The 12,460-nt window shown below is 43.4% G+C and overlaps 1 protein-coding gene across 1 annotated transcript; it reads left to right on the top strand.

Moving 5' to 3' along the window:
- Window positions 1–1,095: 1,095 nt before the first annotated feature.
- Window positions 1,096–12,222, top strand: LOC131721193 (mannose-P-dolichol utilization defect 1 protein-like). The gene is made up of 7 exons (XM_059014558.1): window positions 1,096–1,249; window positions 2,945–3,010; window positions 3,683–3,815; window positions 5,300–5,385; window positions 7,512–7,630; window positions 8,994–9,104; window positions 9,191–12,222. The coding sequence occupies exons 1-7, from the start codon at window positions 1,159–1,161 to the stop codon at window positions 9,311–9,313; spliced, it is 729 nt and encodes a 242-aa protein (XP_058870541.1). The 5' UTR covers window positions 1,096–1,158; the 3' UTR covers window positions 9,314–12,222.
- Window positions 12,223–12,460: the final 238 nt, after the last annotated feature.

The following is a 12,460-nucleotide window of genomic DNA, read 5'->3' as shown; positions in this document are numbered from 1 at the left end:
ATTACTGTGGTAAACAGAAATGATCTGTAAGTTACATCACAGGACCCTGTGAAAACAAAGACAATCAAGAAAAAAAACAACAGAAATACCACGCAGACCCCACTCACAGGTAACAGTGCTATTCAGTATTGAGGCAGGCAAATGACATTCAGCACTCTACAACCCAAGAGGAAGCAACACTACCCAGCTGTTTTTAATTCCCTTTGAAGGAGTGCTCACCAAAGAATGTTCTTCTCTCTTATTAGCACTAGCAACTTTAAGCAAAACTAAATCAGCCATTTTATTGACAGTGAAAATTCAAGTAGGAAGTGCAGATCATATATATATATATATATATATATATATATATATATATATATATATATATATATATATATAGATAGATAGATAGATAGATAGATAGATAGATAGATAGATAGATAGATAGATAGATAAAGTGACCATGGCTCCGTGTTTGCTGGACAGTTTGGGATAGTTCAGGCTTTTCAACTCAACCCAATGCATTCTGGTAAGTGTAGTCCTGCTTCTCTTACCCAAGACAGGTAAAACGTACCAGAATGCATTGGGTTGTGTTGAAAAACCTGAACTGTCCCGGTGACCATGGAGCCATAAGGTCACCTTTATATATAGAGAGAGAGAGAGAGAGAGAGAGAGAGAGAGAGAGAGAGAGAGAGAGAGAGAGAGAAAGAAATTAGAAAGTAGAAAGTAAGTTTACCACATCAGTGATATGGTTTCTAATCACCTGTATATTGATGTATATCTTCTGTACTGACTTCATCAACGGTTTATATGCCAAGTATACCAATAAAGACCATTTGAATTGACTTGAGAGCTGAGAAGGAGGGTAGGAAAGGGGGAGAGTGTGAGGAGGGATCTTTTTAAATAAGGGTTAATTACGGGTTTTAGTTTGTTTTCTTTTAAGTTTCATAAATGGTTTGCAAATGTTTTACAATTATATTTGTATTCTATCATATTTGTTTATACCAAGGAAATGTCGGGTTAAGAAAAGAAGCCATTAAATTCAACAAAGAGGAAAATAAAAACAAACTAAAGTCACGGAACCTTTTTTCTGTTGCACCATGTTTCCTATACCGTTTCCTCATCGGACAGTGAAGCCACGGGAAGTTGTTGTTTCCCAATACCAAAGTGGGTGCCCTTATGATGGAGCCCTTCAGAGAATTGTTGGTGAAGTTTCTCATTCCAGAAAAATGTTTCGATGAGTTTTTTGTCAACTTCAACCTTCTGGACGGTGAGTTGTAATTGAAATGCATTGACACGGAATTATTCGGCGTGTGTTTAGTTATATCGGGGGGGGGGGGAAGTCTCGGAAACACGGAAGGGTATTTGTTTCAGCAAATTCTGCAAGTTAAACTAACAGCACACCTTGTCGTTTATATATTTGCTTTTAAAAAATAAAAAAAGTCTGTTTAAAAATATTTCCCCAAATTCATTTAGTAGCTTTTGTCTGATGACTTTATGTGCTGGTCTGAATTTGAAATACTTAAACAAAAGTAAAGATATAATTCTAATGTTTATATCGACTCAAACCGTGCATCTTTATTGTAAATCGTAGCTTGATATTGCATTTGAATTACGAACTTGTGTGTGTGTTTTCAACCTGATATTGGAATATTTAGTGGTCCCGCCCAATGTGAATGTCAATTGGCCAGCTTGTCAAATGTCTGCTCTCTGGTTGGTTTTTGAGTTTGGCAATCAATTGGTTTCGGTCATCTCGGCACTTCCGTGTTGAGGGCGCTGTCTGATTGGCTCGTTCAGATATGTGTAATCAGCATTATGTTTTGGGACTACTGTACTGTCACGACTTTAGGTAAATGCTACAAGTATATTTTTTTCAGAAAAAAAAAAAAACATTCAAACATATGAATATTTTGGTTGAATTACTAAAATATTGATTCGTCTTAAATAGTGAGAGCCAGCGCCATCTGGTGTCCCTTTATTGTGCCTGCAATACACTTTCTGTGCTCAAGCTGCTCAGTAAAATAGAGGCAATTTCCCCAAATCATTACGTATGTAAGTCGAGTAAAACGTTAGACGTCTGTGGGCTTTTTGTTTCCGGACTTATGTTTCCATGGACACCGTGAATCGCGATGGACCAATCAGTATCGAGCTTACAAGCGATGATGATGATGATGAAGGTCGAACAATGAAGCGCTTCAAAGCGTATGCATTGACTCTTCTTTTTGAGAGCAAGCCCTCATTGCCATCAAAACTAGGGATACCATAGGGACTTACATAGTAAAAAAAACAAAACCAGTTAACCATTTTGATTATAAACGAAGCGCTGTTTTGTTTTAGTATTGCAGTACATACCAGTCATTTTCTGTGACTTAAATTGAATCTTTGTCAGCAGCTTAAATTCCTCTTTACTGATTTAAATGCATATTTTTATATTTTACAACATAATGTATATCAAACACGAAATGTCTAACCCATTAATGCATGTTGTTTTGCTAAAGCTACCAAAGCCAGGACAATTGGTAAAATTAGCTAACATAATTCAGGGATGGAAATAAGACTCCTATTGCATAGCAGTTTCAGCCCTTCCAGGTTTTATTACAAGCTTGATTAGCCAGAGTGTATAGGTAACAAGCTCGGGTGTGTCTTACTAAACTCATAGTAAAATCAGGAATAGAGCAAACTGCTATGCAATGGGAGTCTTATTTCCATCGCTGTAATTCGACAAAATCATATTCATTCAATAATCAGAAGCACTCGGAATGATTACGAACTTCATACAAAAATAAAAGGGGGACAATTGGAAGCTCTTTACTCTTAGTATTATGATGTAAAGTTGTCTAGTGTAGAATTGAAAACCTGCTTTCAATTTTCTCTGGTGTAAAGTGGCCCTCTGAGAGCCTAACAGCCCTTCTGTGCAGTGCAGGGCTTGTGTGTGGTCTGTTAAGCCTTCTTTTTAACCCTGCAGTGCCCTGCTTGAAGATCCTTCTTAGTAAAGGACTGGGAATCGGCATCATCGCAGGCTCTGTGATGGGTGAGTATCCTCTACTGATGGTATGTCCGATGACGCTCCCTCACCACAGCAACTCCCCACAACAGCTCAGGAGAACTGCAGGTCAGCGGGGGTCCTCCGATCCCCAGTCGCCTCTTTACACCGAGGAGCTCCACAGCAGATGTGAGCTACCGCCCCCTGGAGGACAAAGGCCAGCCCTGCAGGTGTCTGCTTCAACTCACTGGGCGTCTGGCCAGCAGGGGCCGCTGTAGCGCAGTGTGGCGAAACAGTCCCTTTAAGATTATCGATAATAATTTGTCACTAAATTAATTGTCAAGAAATAAAAAAAAAAAACATAATTCAATGAGAAGTTTTTTAAGTTTCTTTTTTCTAGTCTTAACATTTGTTATTAAATTGGCATTTCAAAATTTAGCGCTGTTGAGTGCTTAATAGTTATCGATGATTAAATAATGAATTCAATTTCACAGTAATTGATTATTGTTCAAGCTGATGGCAGACCCTCAGATACTGTCTCTCTGTGTGTATCAGCGCTGATCTGTCTCTCTCTCTCTGTGTATCAGTGCTGATCTCTGTCTCTGTGTCAGTGCTGATCTCTGTCTGGGTGCATCAGCACAGATCTCTGTCTCTCTCTGTGTATCAGTGCTGATCTCTCTGTGTGTATCTCTCTCTGTCTCTCCTCTTTGACTCGTGCAGTGAAGCTGCCTCAGATCTTCAAGCTCTTGGGAGCCAAGAGTGCTGAGGGGCTGAGTTTCAACTCCATCCTGCTTGAACTGCTGGCTATCACAGGAACCATGGCCTACAGCATCGCAAACAGCTTCCCCTTCAGGTAACCTCTTGTGAATTCAATGCAATCGCAGTAAAACCTCTCGAATCGCTTTGGACCTGAAAACTGTGGTGGATTATACAGTGTGCTGGTTTACAGGGGTACTGTACAATACACTACTAAGCAAAAAACTATTTCAACGCTTTAAAAAAAACTCTATTATAGTACATACAGTAGGAGTACTCTCCAGGGATGCCCTGTGATTCAAGGATTCAATTTTTTGCTAGCAGGGATTTTACTGCAGATGTACCACAGCCACGGGACGTGTGTATTTACACAACGTACTTGATCCTAATGACTTGCACAGTCAGATTGCCATTGATTTCAATCAGACCAGGTGATTGTTTAACATGTCATTGCATCTTTTGAACGCTAGAGGGCGAACCTAGAAATCTTATATAAAACTATAGATATTGGAATTTATAGTGTCTGAATAAATATTGGATGTAAGTGAAGGAATTTATAAATGGGAGTTTGTGTGTGTGTGTGTTATTGCTGGCTGTTTTTTCACTGTGTTTTTACAGTGTGTGTGTGTTTGTCTCAGTGGCAGTGCTGTGTTTTCACTATGTGTGTGTGTCTCAGTGGCAGTGCTGTGTTCTCACTGTGTGTATGTGTGTGTCTCAGTGGCAGTGCTGTGTTCTCACTGTGTGTATGTGTGTGTCTCAGTGGCAGTGCTGTGTTCTCACTGTGTGTGTCTCAGTGGCAGTGCTGTGTTCTCACTGTGTGTGTCTCAGTGGCAGTGCTGTGTTCTCACTGTGTGTGTCTCAGTGGCAGTGCTGTGTTCTCACTGTGTGTGTCTCAGTGGCAGTGCTGTGTTCTCACTGTGTGTGTCTCAGTGGCAGTGCTGTGTTCTCACTGTGTGTGTCTCAGTGGCAGTGCTGTGTTCTCACTGTGTGTATGTGTGTGTCTCAGTGGCAGTGCTGTGTTCTCACTGTGTGTATGTGTGTGTCTCAGTGGCAGTGCTGTGTTCTCACTGTGTGTGTCTCAGTGGCAGTGCTGTGTTCTCACTGTGTGTGTGTGTCTCAGTGGCAGTGCTGTGTTCTCACTGTGTGTGTGTGTCTCAGTGGCAGTGCTGTGTTCTCACTGTGTGTGTGTGTCTCAGTGGCAGTGCTTTGTTCTCACTGTGTGTGTCTCAGTGGCAGTGCTGTGTTCACACTGTGTTTGTGTGTGTGTGTCTCTGGCAGTGCTGTTTTCTCACTATGTGTCTCAGTGGCAATGCTGTGTTCTCACTGTGTGTGTTTCAGTGGCAGTGCTGTGTTCTCACTGTGTGTGTTTCAGTGGCAGTGCTGCGTTCTCACTGTGTGTGTCTCAGTGGCAGTGCTGTGTTCTCACTGTGTGTGTCTCAGTGGCAGTGCTGTGTTCTCACTGTGTGTGTCTCAGTGGCAGTGCTGTGTTCTCACTGTGTGTGTCTCAGTGGCAGTGCTGTGTTCTCACTGTGTGTGTTTCAGTGGCAGTGCTGCGTTCTCACTGTGTGTGTTTCCTGGCAGTGCGTGGGGAGAGGCGCTCTTCCTGATGCTTCAGACGGTTGTCATTGGCTTCCTGATCCAGCACTACAGGGGGAATGCTTTGCGAGGTATTTACAGCTCAGCCCTCGCTCCCCACATTAACCTCCTTGTGTATTGATCCCTGCAGCCTGTATCTCGAGTGTACCAGCACATCATAACCATTGATCAGATCCGAGAGGCCACATTTTATACACAGTCACATACTCTCAATGTGGCCTCTAATTATACCTAATACACAGCATGACAAGTGCTTTGGATTCACTTATCTGCTGTTTATATAATTGCTAATAGGCTTGTACAGCATGTAGCCTTATAAGCAGGAGTTCACATAACTGCGAACCAATAAAGAAAAATGCAGACTTCCATATTGTTCTTTAAGGTGCAAAGGCGTACCGTACGTCAGTACATTTAACAGGAAAGCGTTTTTCATAAAGGCAGCGAGGGTGCTCCCGCTTGCCAGGTGAGCCATACCTGCCTATCCTCAGACTTGCGGTCTCTGGGCTCTGTCTGCGATCTCCAGACGGTTTCCAGTTTAACTACAGTCCCTCCCTGCTAGCGCTATCATTGGCTGCTTCAACTTTTTATTAAAAAATGGAGAGTGATAGGTGGAACCACTCCAGTTCATAAGATAAATAATTGTCTTTTAATTGGCTCTTGAAACAACCAATGATAGCAGGGATTCTATTAAGCCATCCATTCAAAGAAGAGGGATGCAGTTACAGGGCGTGGCATTGAGGAAGCTCGTCATTGATCCCTTGCTTCCCAAGCTGAGTGGGGGTGAGAGGAGGTGTCTGTTTGAAAGCTGTTACATTTAATACAAAAAATACATTTTCTAAACCATTTTCACCCTCAGTTATATCCTTATATAAATAAAACACTCATAAAGTGACTGTGGCAGGGCAAATCCTGAAGAAAATGTGTTGGTGGCTGGCAGGGATAGAGTTAATTTCCGTCCCGGCCAGGTAAATGCTCGCACAGACACAGGTGTAATTAGTTTAATTTGATTACCTGTTTAATTGTTGTGATTTTAATTGGTATCACCTGCCTGGGATTAGCAGACAGGTATATAAGAGGACCTACATGTTTGTTCAAGGCAGTCTCCGGTCTGTGTGAACAGAGGCTGTCGCAGTGAAAAGACTGTGGTATAGAAAGTAGTGTGTAAACCTTTTTTTCGTTTGTGTCGTACTGTTTATGTTTGGTGACTGGTAAACAGCTTCACTGTCCAGTTTTGTTAGTTTAAGGATTGTGAAAAGTTTTAGTTACTACTCCATGTGTGAGTTAGGTTTTGATTTCTTTTATTTTCTGTAATTTAAAAATAAAAACACACGCAAGGGCTTACAAACTTCAAATCTTGCGTCTGGGTTGGTGAAAAGAGGCTACAAACCTTTTAAAAATAGTGAAGTCTTTCACAGTGATGAAGTGTTTGGGGTTTTGCTTTTGAATCTCCAGGGCGGCAATATGGTGGTAGGATATTGAAATAAACCGAGAATGCGAGATGATTTGTAAAATTGTAATAATCAGCAATCCGGACTCCTACTCAAACATCAAGAAACTATTATTGTGGTCTCTGACATGGCCAGCCCAATTGTTTGAACTGTTGGAGGTGAAGCTAGACAGGGATGAAGACCCCTAATTTTGGTGCGTCCCAAACCATTTCTGCTGGTACTATGTTAAAAGTTATGTGAACCCCTGCTTATAAGTTATTCCTATTTACATCTACAGCTTGTTATTTTGCCGAACAATGCCACAACAGTAGACTACTGTTTACTAAAAGAAACTTCATAAATTCAATGACAAACGTTTCAACTAGAAGTCTTTCTCACTTTTAATACGCTTTTAGTATTGTAATAGCTGTGGATGTCATAATATTCATGAATCATCATGTTATTGATGTTAATTGAGATCCTTCTGTACTCAAAAGTGAAAGAGGCAAAATAGGACAAACCAATTGCCAGTGAAGCAGGTACTCAAGATCCATTCTGTGATGTGCTGCTAATGGGAGCCTTTGTGATGGTGATCCAAACTGTGCTGTGTTCCGACATTGTTTGTAAAATGTGTCATATACATGGCAAAGCAGAATTATTCCTGAAATTCCTGTTTGCTTTGTCATTTTTAATTGAGGGTTACCTAACAATTAAAGAGCAGCCTGCTTTTCCTGTCTGTACTAATGCTTCCCTCTCTCCTCTTCTCTTAGGTCTTGGGTTTATAGCAGTTTATTTAGCCTTGGTCTCCTTGTTGCTGTCGCCCCTTACCCCCAGGTCTGTTGTCACGACGATGCAAGCCACAAATATGCCAGCCGTTGTAATCAGCCGGGTATGTGCTAATGCTAACCTCAGCTGTAACCACTAGAGCCACTCTGCCTCCCTCCCTCCCAGTCCCTCCTCATCTCTAACCACTAGAGCCACACTGCTTCCCTCCCTCCCAGTCCCTCCTCAGCTCTAACCACTAGAGCCACACTGCTTCCCTCCCTCCCAGTCCCTCCTCATCTCTAACCACTAGAGCCACACTGCTTCCCTCCCTCCCAGTCCCTCCTCAGCTCTAACCACTAGAGCCACACTGCTTCCCTCCCTCCCAGTCCCTCCTCAGTTCCACTAGAGCCACTCTGCCTCCCTCCCTCCCAGTCCCTCCTCATCTCTAACCACTAGAGCCACACTGCTTCCCTCCCTCCCAGTCCCTCCTCAGCTCTAACCACTAGAGCCACACTGCTTCCCTCCCTCCCAGTCCCTCCTCAGTTCCACTAGAGCCACACTGCTTCCCTCCCTCCCAGTCCCTCCTCAGCTCCACTAGAGCCACACTGCTTCCCTCCCTCCCAGTCCCTCCTCAGTTCCACTAGAGCCACACTGCTTCCCTCCCTCCCAGTCCCTCCTCAGCTCCACTAGAGCCACACTGCTTCCCTCCCTCCCAGTCCCTCCTCAGCTCCACTAGAGCCACACTGCTTCCCTCCCTCCCAGTCCCTCCTCAGCTCCACTAGAGCCACACTGCTTCCCTCTCTCCCAGTCCCTCCTCAGCTCCACTAGAGCCACACTACTTCCCTCCCTCCCAGTCCCTCCTCAGCTCTAACCACTAGAGCCACACTGCTTCCCTCCCTCCCAGCCCCTCCTCAGCTCTAACCACTAGAGCCACAATGCTTCCCTCCCTCCCAGTCCCTCCTCAGCTCTAACCACTAGAGCCACACTGCTTCCCTCCCTCCCAGTCCCTCCTCAGCTCCACTAGAGCCACACTGCTTCCCTCCCTCCCAGTCCCTCCTCAGCTCTAACCACTAGAGCCACTCTGCTTCCCTCCCTCCCAGTCCCTCCAGCTCTAACCACTAGAGCCACACTGCCTCCCTCCCTCCCAGTCCCTCCTCAGCTCCACTAGAGCCACACTGCTTCCCTCCCTCCCAGTCCCTCCTCATCTCTAACCACTAGAGCCACACTGCCTCCCTCCCTCCCAGTCCCTCCTCAGCTCCACTAGAGCCACACTGATTCCCTCCCTCCCAGTCCCTCCTCATCTCTAACCACTAGAGCCACACTGCCTCCCTCCCTCCCAGTCCCTCCTCAGCTCCACTAGAGCCACACTGCTTCCCTCCCTCCCAGTCCCTCCTCATCTCTAACCACTAGAGCCACACTGCCTCCATCCCTCCCAGCCTCTCAGCTCTCATTCTGTTGGTGATGTTGGTTCTTTTGTGTCGTTGCAGTTGATCCAGGCTGGCACTAACTTTCGCAATGGGCACACAGGCCAGCTGTCTGCTATCACAGTGTTTCTGCTGTTCGCAGGATCCCTGGCCAGAATATTCACCTCTGTGCAGGTAAACCCGAGGGCTCTGCTTTTCTCTTATTTAAACTCTCTCCAAGGTTCTTTTGGTAACGCTCCAACGTTCCTGTGTGTTGCTAGGAAACGGGTGACCCCCTAATGGCGCTGACGTACGTGGTGTCTTCATGTTGTAACGGGATCATCGCGGCCCAGCTGCTCTACTACTGGAACGCCAGGCCAGCCGACGAGAAGAAGCGCCAGTGAAAGCAGAAACAGAAACCGAACAGACTGGAGGAGTAAGAAAGCGGGCTCGAACACCAGCAGCCTCCCCGTGTTCTTACAAGACTCTTACTAAGACTTCCTGCGTTTCATATTCCATTTACTTTGTTTCTGTCCCTTTTATCTTTTAGTGATCCCTCTCAGTGGGTTATGTTTCTCCAGTGCCAAGCTTTTTCTCTAAATCTGCCTTTCCTGCCTTGCTGAGCTAGTCTGGACAATCCTAAGTGCCAGGACTGAGCAGCCGTCCTTGTTCCATACAATGTGATGACTCGGCTCTGCCAGCCCCACCTGCTCTACATTGAAAGACACACGATTTGAATGGAGAGAGGCAGGCTGTTCAGTCCTGGTACTTCGGATTCTCCAGAGAAGCTCAAAGCAGCTCAAAGAAGGGAATGGCAGCTTTAAAACAAGAACAGTACTGGAGCAACAGAGCCCAGAACCACTCTGAATGATTGCAAACACCATCAAATAGAAAAGGAAACTGGGACTGCTTATTGCTTTCAAATCTCAAATAGGGAATCTAAAGGGACAATTTTTTTTTTCAGAAAGATAAAAAACAATAATTTGGAGTCCTGGGTTTCAGAACTGCCCTTAAAGTCTATAATTTCAATGATCAGGAGTTTGATGCTAAATGCATTGTTCCTCCCTTACAGCTCCTGTTAGTAATCCTACAGACTCACAGACTTATTCATGCTGTGATATGAGAATCGGTTCATTCAGAGCAGATTGATCTGATTGTTCAAACTCCCAGCACCTGCCTGGTCGTTGCAATAATATACCTGAACACGGAGCTGGATTTCTGAACCGCAGAACTAGCGAGAGTAAGAATAGGCTTGTGAGAATAGTAGAGGCTGCTGAGAGTGAGGGAGGGTTTTTAGAGACTTGCTCAATAACCTTTTCAAAAATAACATTCCTAAAGTTAACTTTGGTTGCTGCTGAAGATTATAGCAGTCCGAGTAAAAACGAAAATTTTAAACTGCTCCACAGTCCTGTTCAATCACTAAACTACGGTTCTATGTATCCCTGTCTGCAGCAGGTCTAACTAGAAGCAAGGGTTCGACAAATTCCTTAGTTGTGATTCCCTGAGTTGTTTGTCAACTAGTCTTTCTACAGGCTTTTGTCCAGTTTGATTACATTCCCAGGAATAGGCACACGCATTCTCCTACAGATTGCACAGGAAATGCTGTTGCACCAGAATGCAACAACAGTGTTTAATTCAAGAGAGTTGTGTTTCAAATATCACCCCACATTTAAAAAGGAGGGCCAGTGATAGTGTTGCTAATTCTAATCAGGTAGATTTTAAAATATTAGTTAGCGCTCTTTTTAAAGTAATTGTAGCTCACAAAAATAATGACCTGTTGTGTGAGCTACGTATTTCTCAAATGTGTTTTCATTTTAAAACATCCGGTAGGCCAACTACTGTTAAAGAAACTTCTCAGTTTCCATACCACCTTCTCAGGACGCATGTTACACTTACTGCGTCGTTTCACCCAGCAAGTCGGTCAATAGGAGAAGCAGCTGATTGGTTAATGACAGGAAAGAAGCCTTTTAAGCGGTGTGGGCAATTTCACCCTGCAGGTGACCAAGGAAGTGTAACACTATTTGAAAGCATGGCTTGCAAACAGAGATTTCTTCAACCAAGTGTAGTACCAGATATCATGTTTTAAGACTAAATTACATTCTTTTAAAAGTCCACAGTTGAGACCGATGGAAGGGTGCAGGTAAGATTTATGGAGTTACTTCGTTAGCTACAGTACAACCTCTTTCAGGGGAACGCTGCACTCCCTATTGTCTGTTTTTACTTGTTCTGAGTGCTGTGAAGAGGTTTGAGTTTTGAAATTACAGAGAGGGACCTACAAGGGATCAGTGTGACCAACATATTAGATACATGACTGACAGGGTGATTCATAAGAAAAAAAACATTGTTATAGACCATGAACATTGTTGACTAGGTTCTGCGTGTTGGTTTGTCCATTTCAAGTATTCGCCAGTAAAAATGAACCGTTTTTCTGCCACATTGCTTTAACCCAGGGGTTCTCAAACCCGGTCCTGGGGACCCCCTGTGTCTTCTGGTTTTTATTCCAACTGAGCTCTCAATCACTTAACTAAACCCTTACTTGAATTAACAATTTGTTTAATTAGTCCTTTTTAATTGTTTTCATCTCCTAAAAAGCTGCAGAGTTCAAGTGGTTATGCAACTATTTAAGATCTGAAAATAATTAAAAATGTCTAATTAAGCAAAATAGGAGACTGTGTGGTCCAGTGGTTAATAAATTCCTTCACTTGCATCCAATATTTATTCAGACACTATAAATTCCAATATCTATAGTTTTATATGTGCTGTGTGGTCGAGTGGTTAAAGAAACGGGCTTGTAACCAGGCGGACCCCGGTTCAAATCCCACCTCAGCCACTGACTCATTGTGTGACCCTGAGCAAGTCACTTAACCTCCTTGTGCTCCGTCTTTTGGGTGAGATGTAGTTGTAAGTGACTCTGCAGCTGATGCATAGTTCACACACCCTAGTCTCTGTAAGTCGCCTTGGATAAAGGCGTCTGCTAAATAAACAAATAATAATAATTAAGCGTATAGTTAAGTAATTGAGAGCTCAGTTGGAATAAAAACCAAAAGGCACGGGTTCCCTGGGACCTAGTTTGAGAAGCAAGAAACCATCACCTACATCAACACATCCATCAGATACACTTAAATAACATTCTACTATAAAACATATTCACAAACACATGGCTGTCTGTCTGCTTTTAAACCTGAAATGAAATGTTACCATTTATGAATCGCCCTGTCTATCACTGTACTTTTGCCTTGTCGTTTTGTGTGTCTGTCTGTGCAATTCAAGAACTTGAAAGTTTTAATAAAAAATAAAATTTAAATAAAGGTGACACTCTATTGGATTTTTATGAATTCTGGAAATCGGTGTGTCTGAATGCCTGTATACACATACAGTACTGAATATACTTTCAGAATAGCCCGTTTGGAGCATTTTTTCATCTAAGGCTGATATTCACTCCTTGCCCACACGAGGGAGCCATTAGCCAACTAAAATGTAGATGGTGCTCTTCTGAATGCAGATCAGGGCATTGCTTTTCTGATGAGGAAGAAAAAAAGTGTACCTTCTGT

This window comes from Acipenser ruthenus, chromosome 48 (assembly GCF_902713425.1).
Source record: "Acipenser ruthenus chromosome 48, fAciRut3.2 maternal haplotype, whole genome shotgun sequence".
Lineage (NCBI taxonomy): Eukaryota > Metazoa > Chordata > Actinopteri > Acipenseriformes > Acipenseridae > Acipenser > Acipenser ruthenus.
Note: the sequence above shows the minus strand (reverse complement) of the source record. Positions and strands in the feature narration are given on the sequence as shown.

Excerpts from the sequence above, each read along its gene's own strand:
- LOC131721193 (XM_059014558.1), top strand. The coding sequence starts at position 1,159 with ATGATGGAGCCCTTCAGAGAATTGTTGGTGAAGTTTCTCATTCCAGAA. Across the intron at positions 1,250-2,944 it reads CAACTTCAACCTTCTGGACG|TGCCCTGCTTGAAGATCCTT; the intron begins GTGAGTTGTAAT and ends TTAACCCTGCAG. Across the intron at positions 7,631-8,993 it reads CAGCCGTTGTAATCAGCCGG|TTGATCCAGGCTGGCACTAA; the intron begins GTATGTGCTAAT and ends GTGTCGTTGCAG.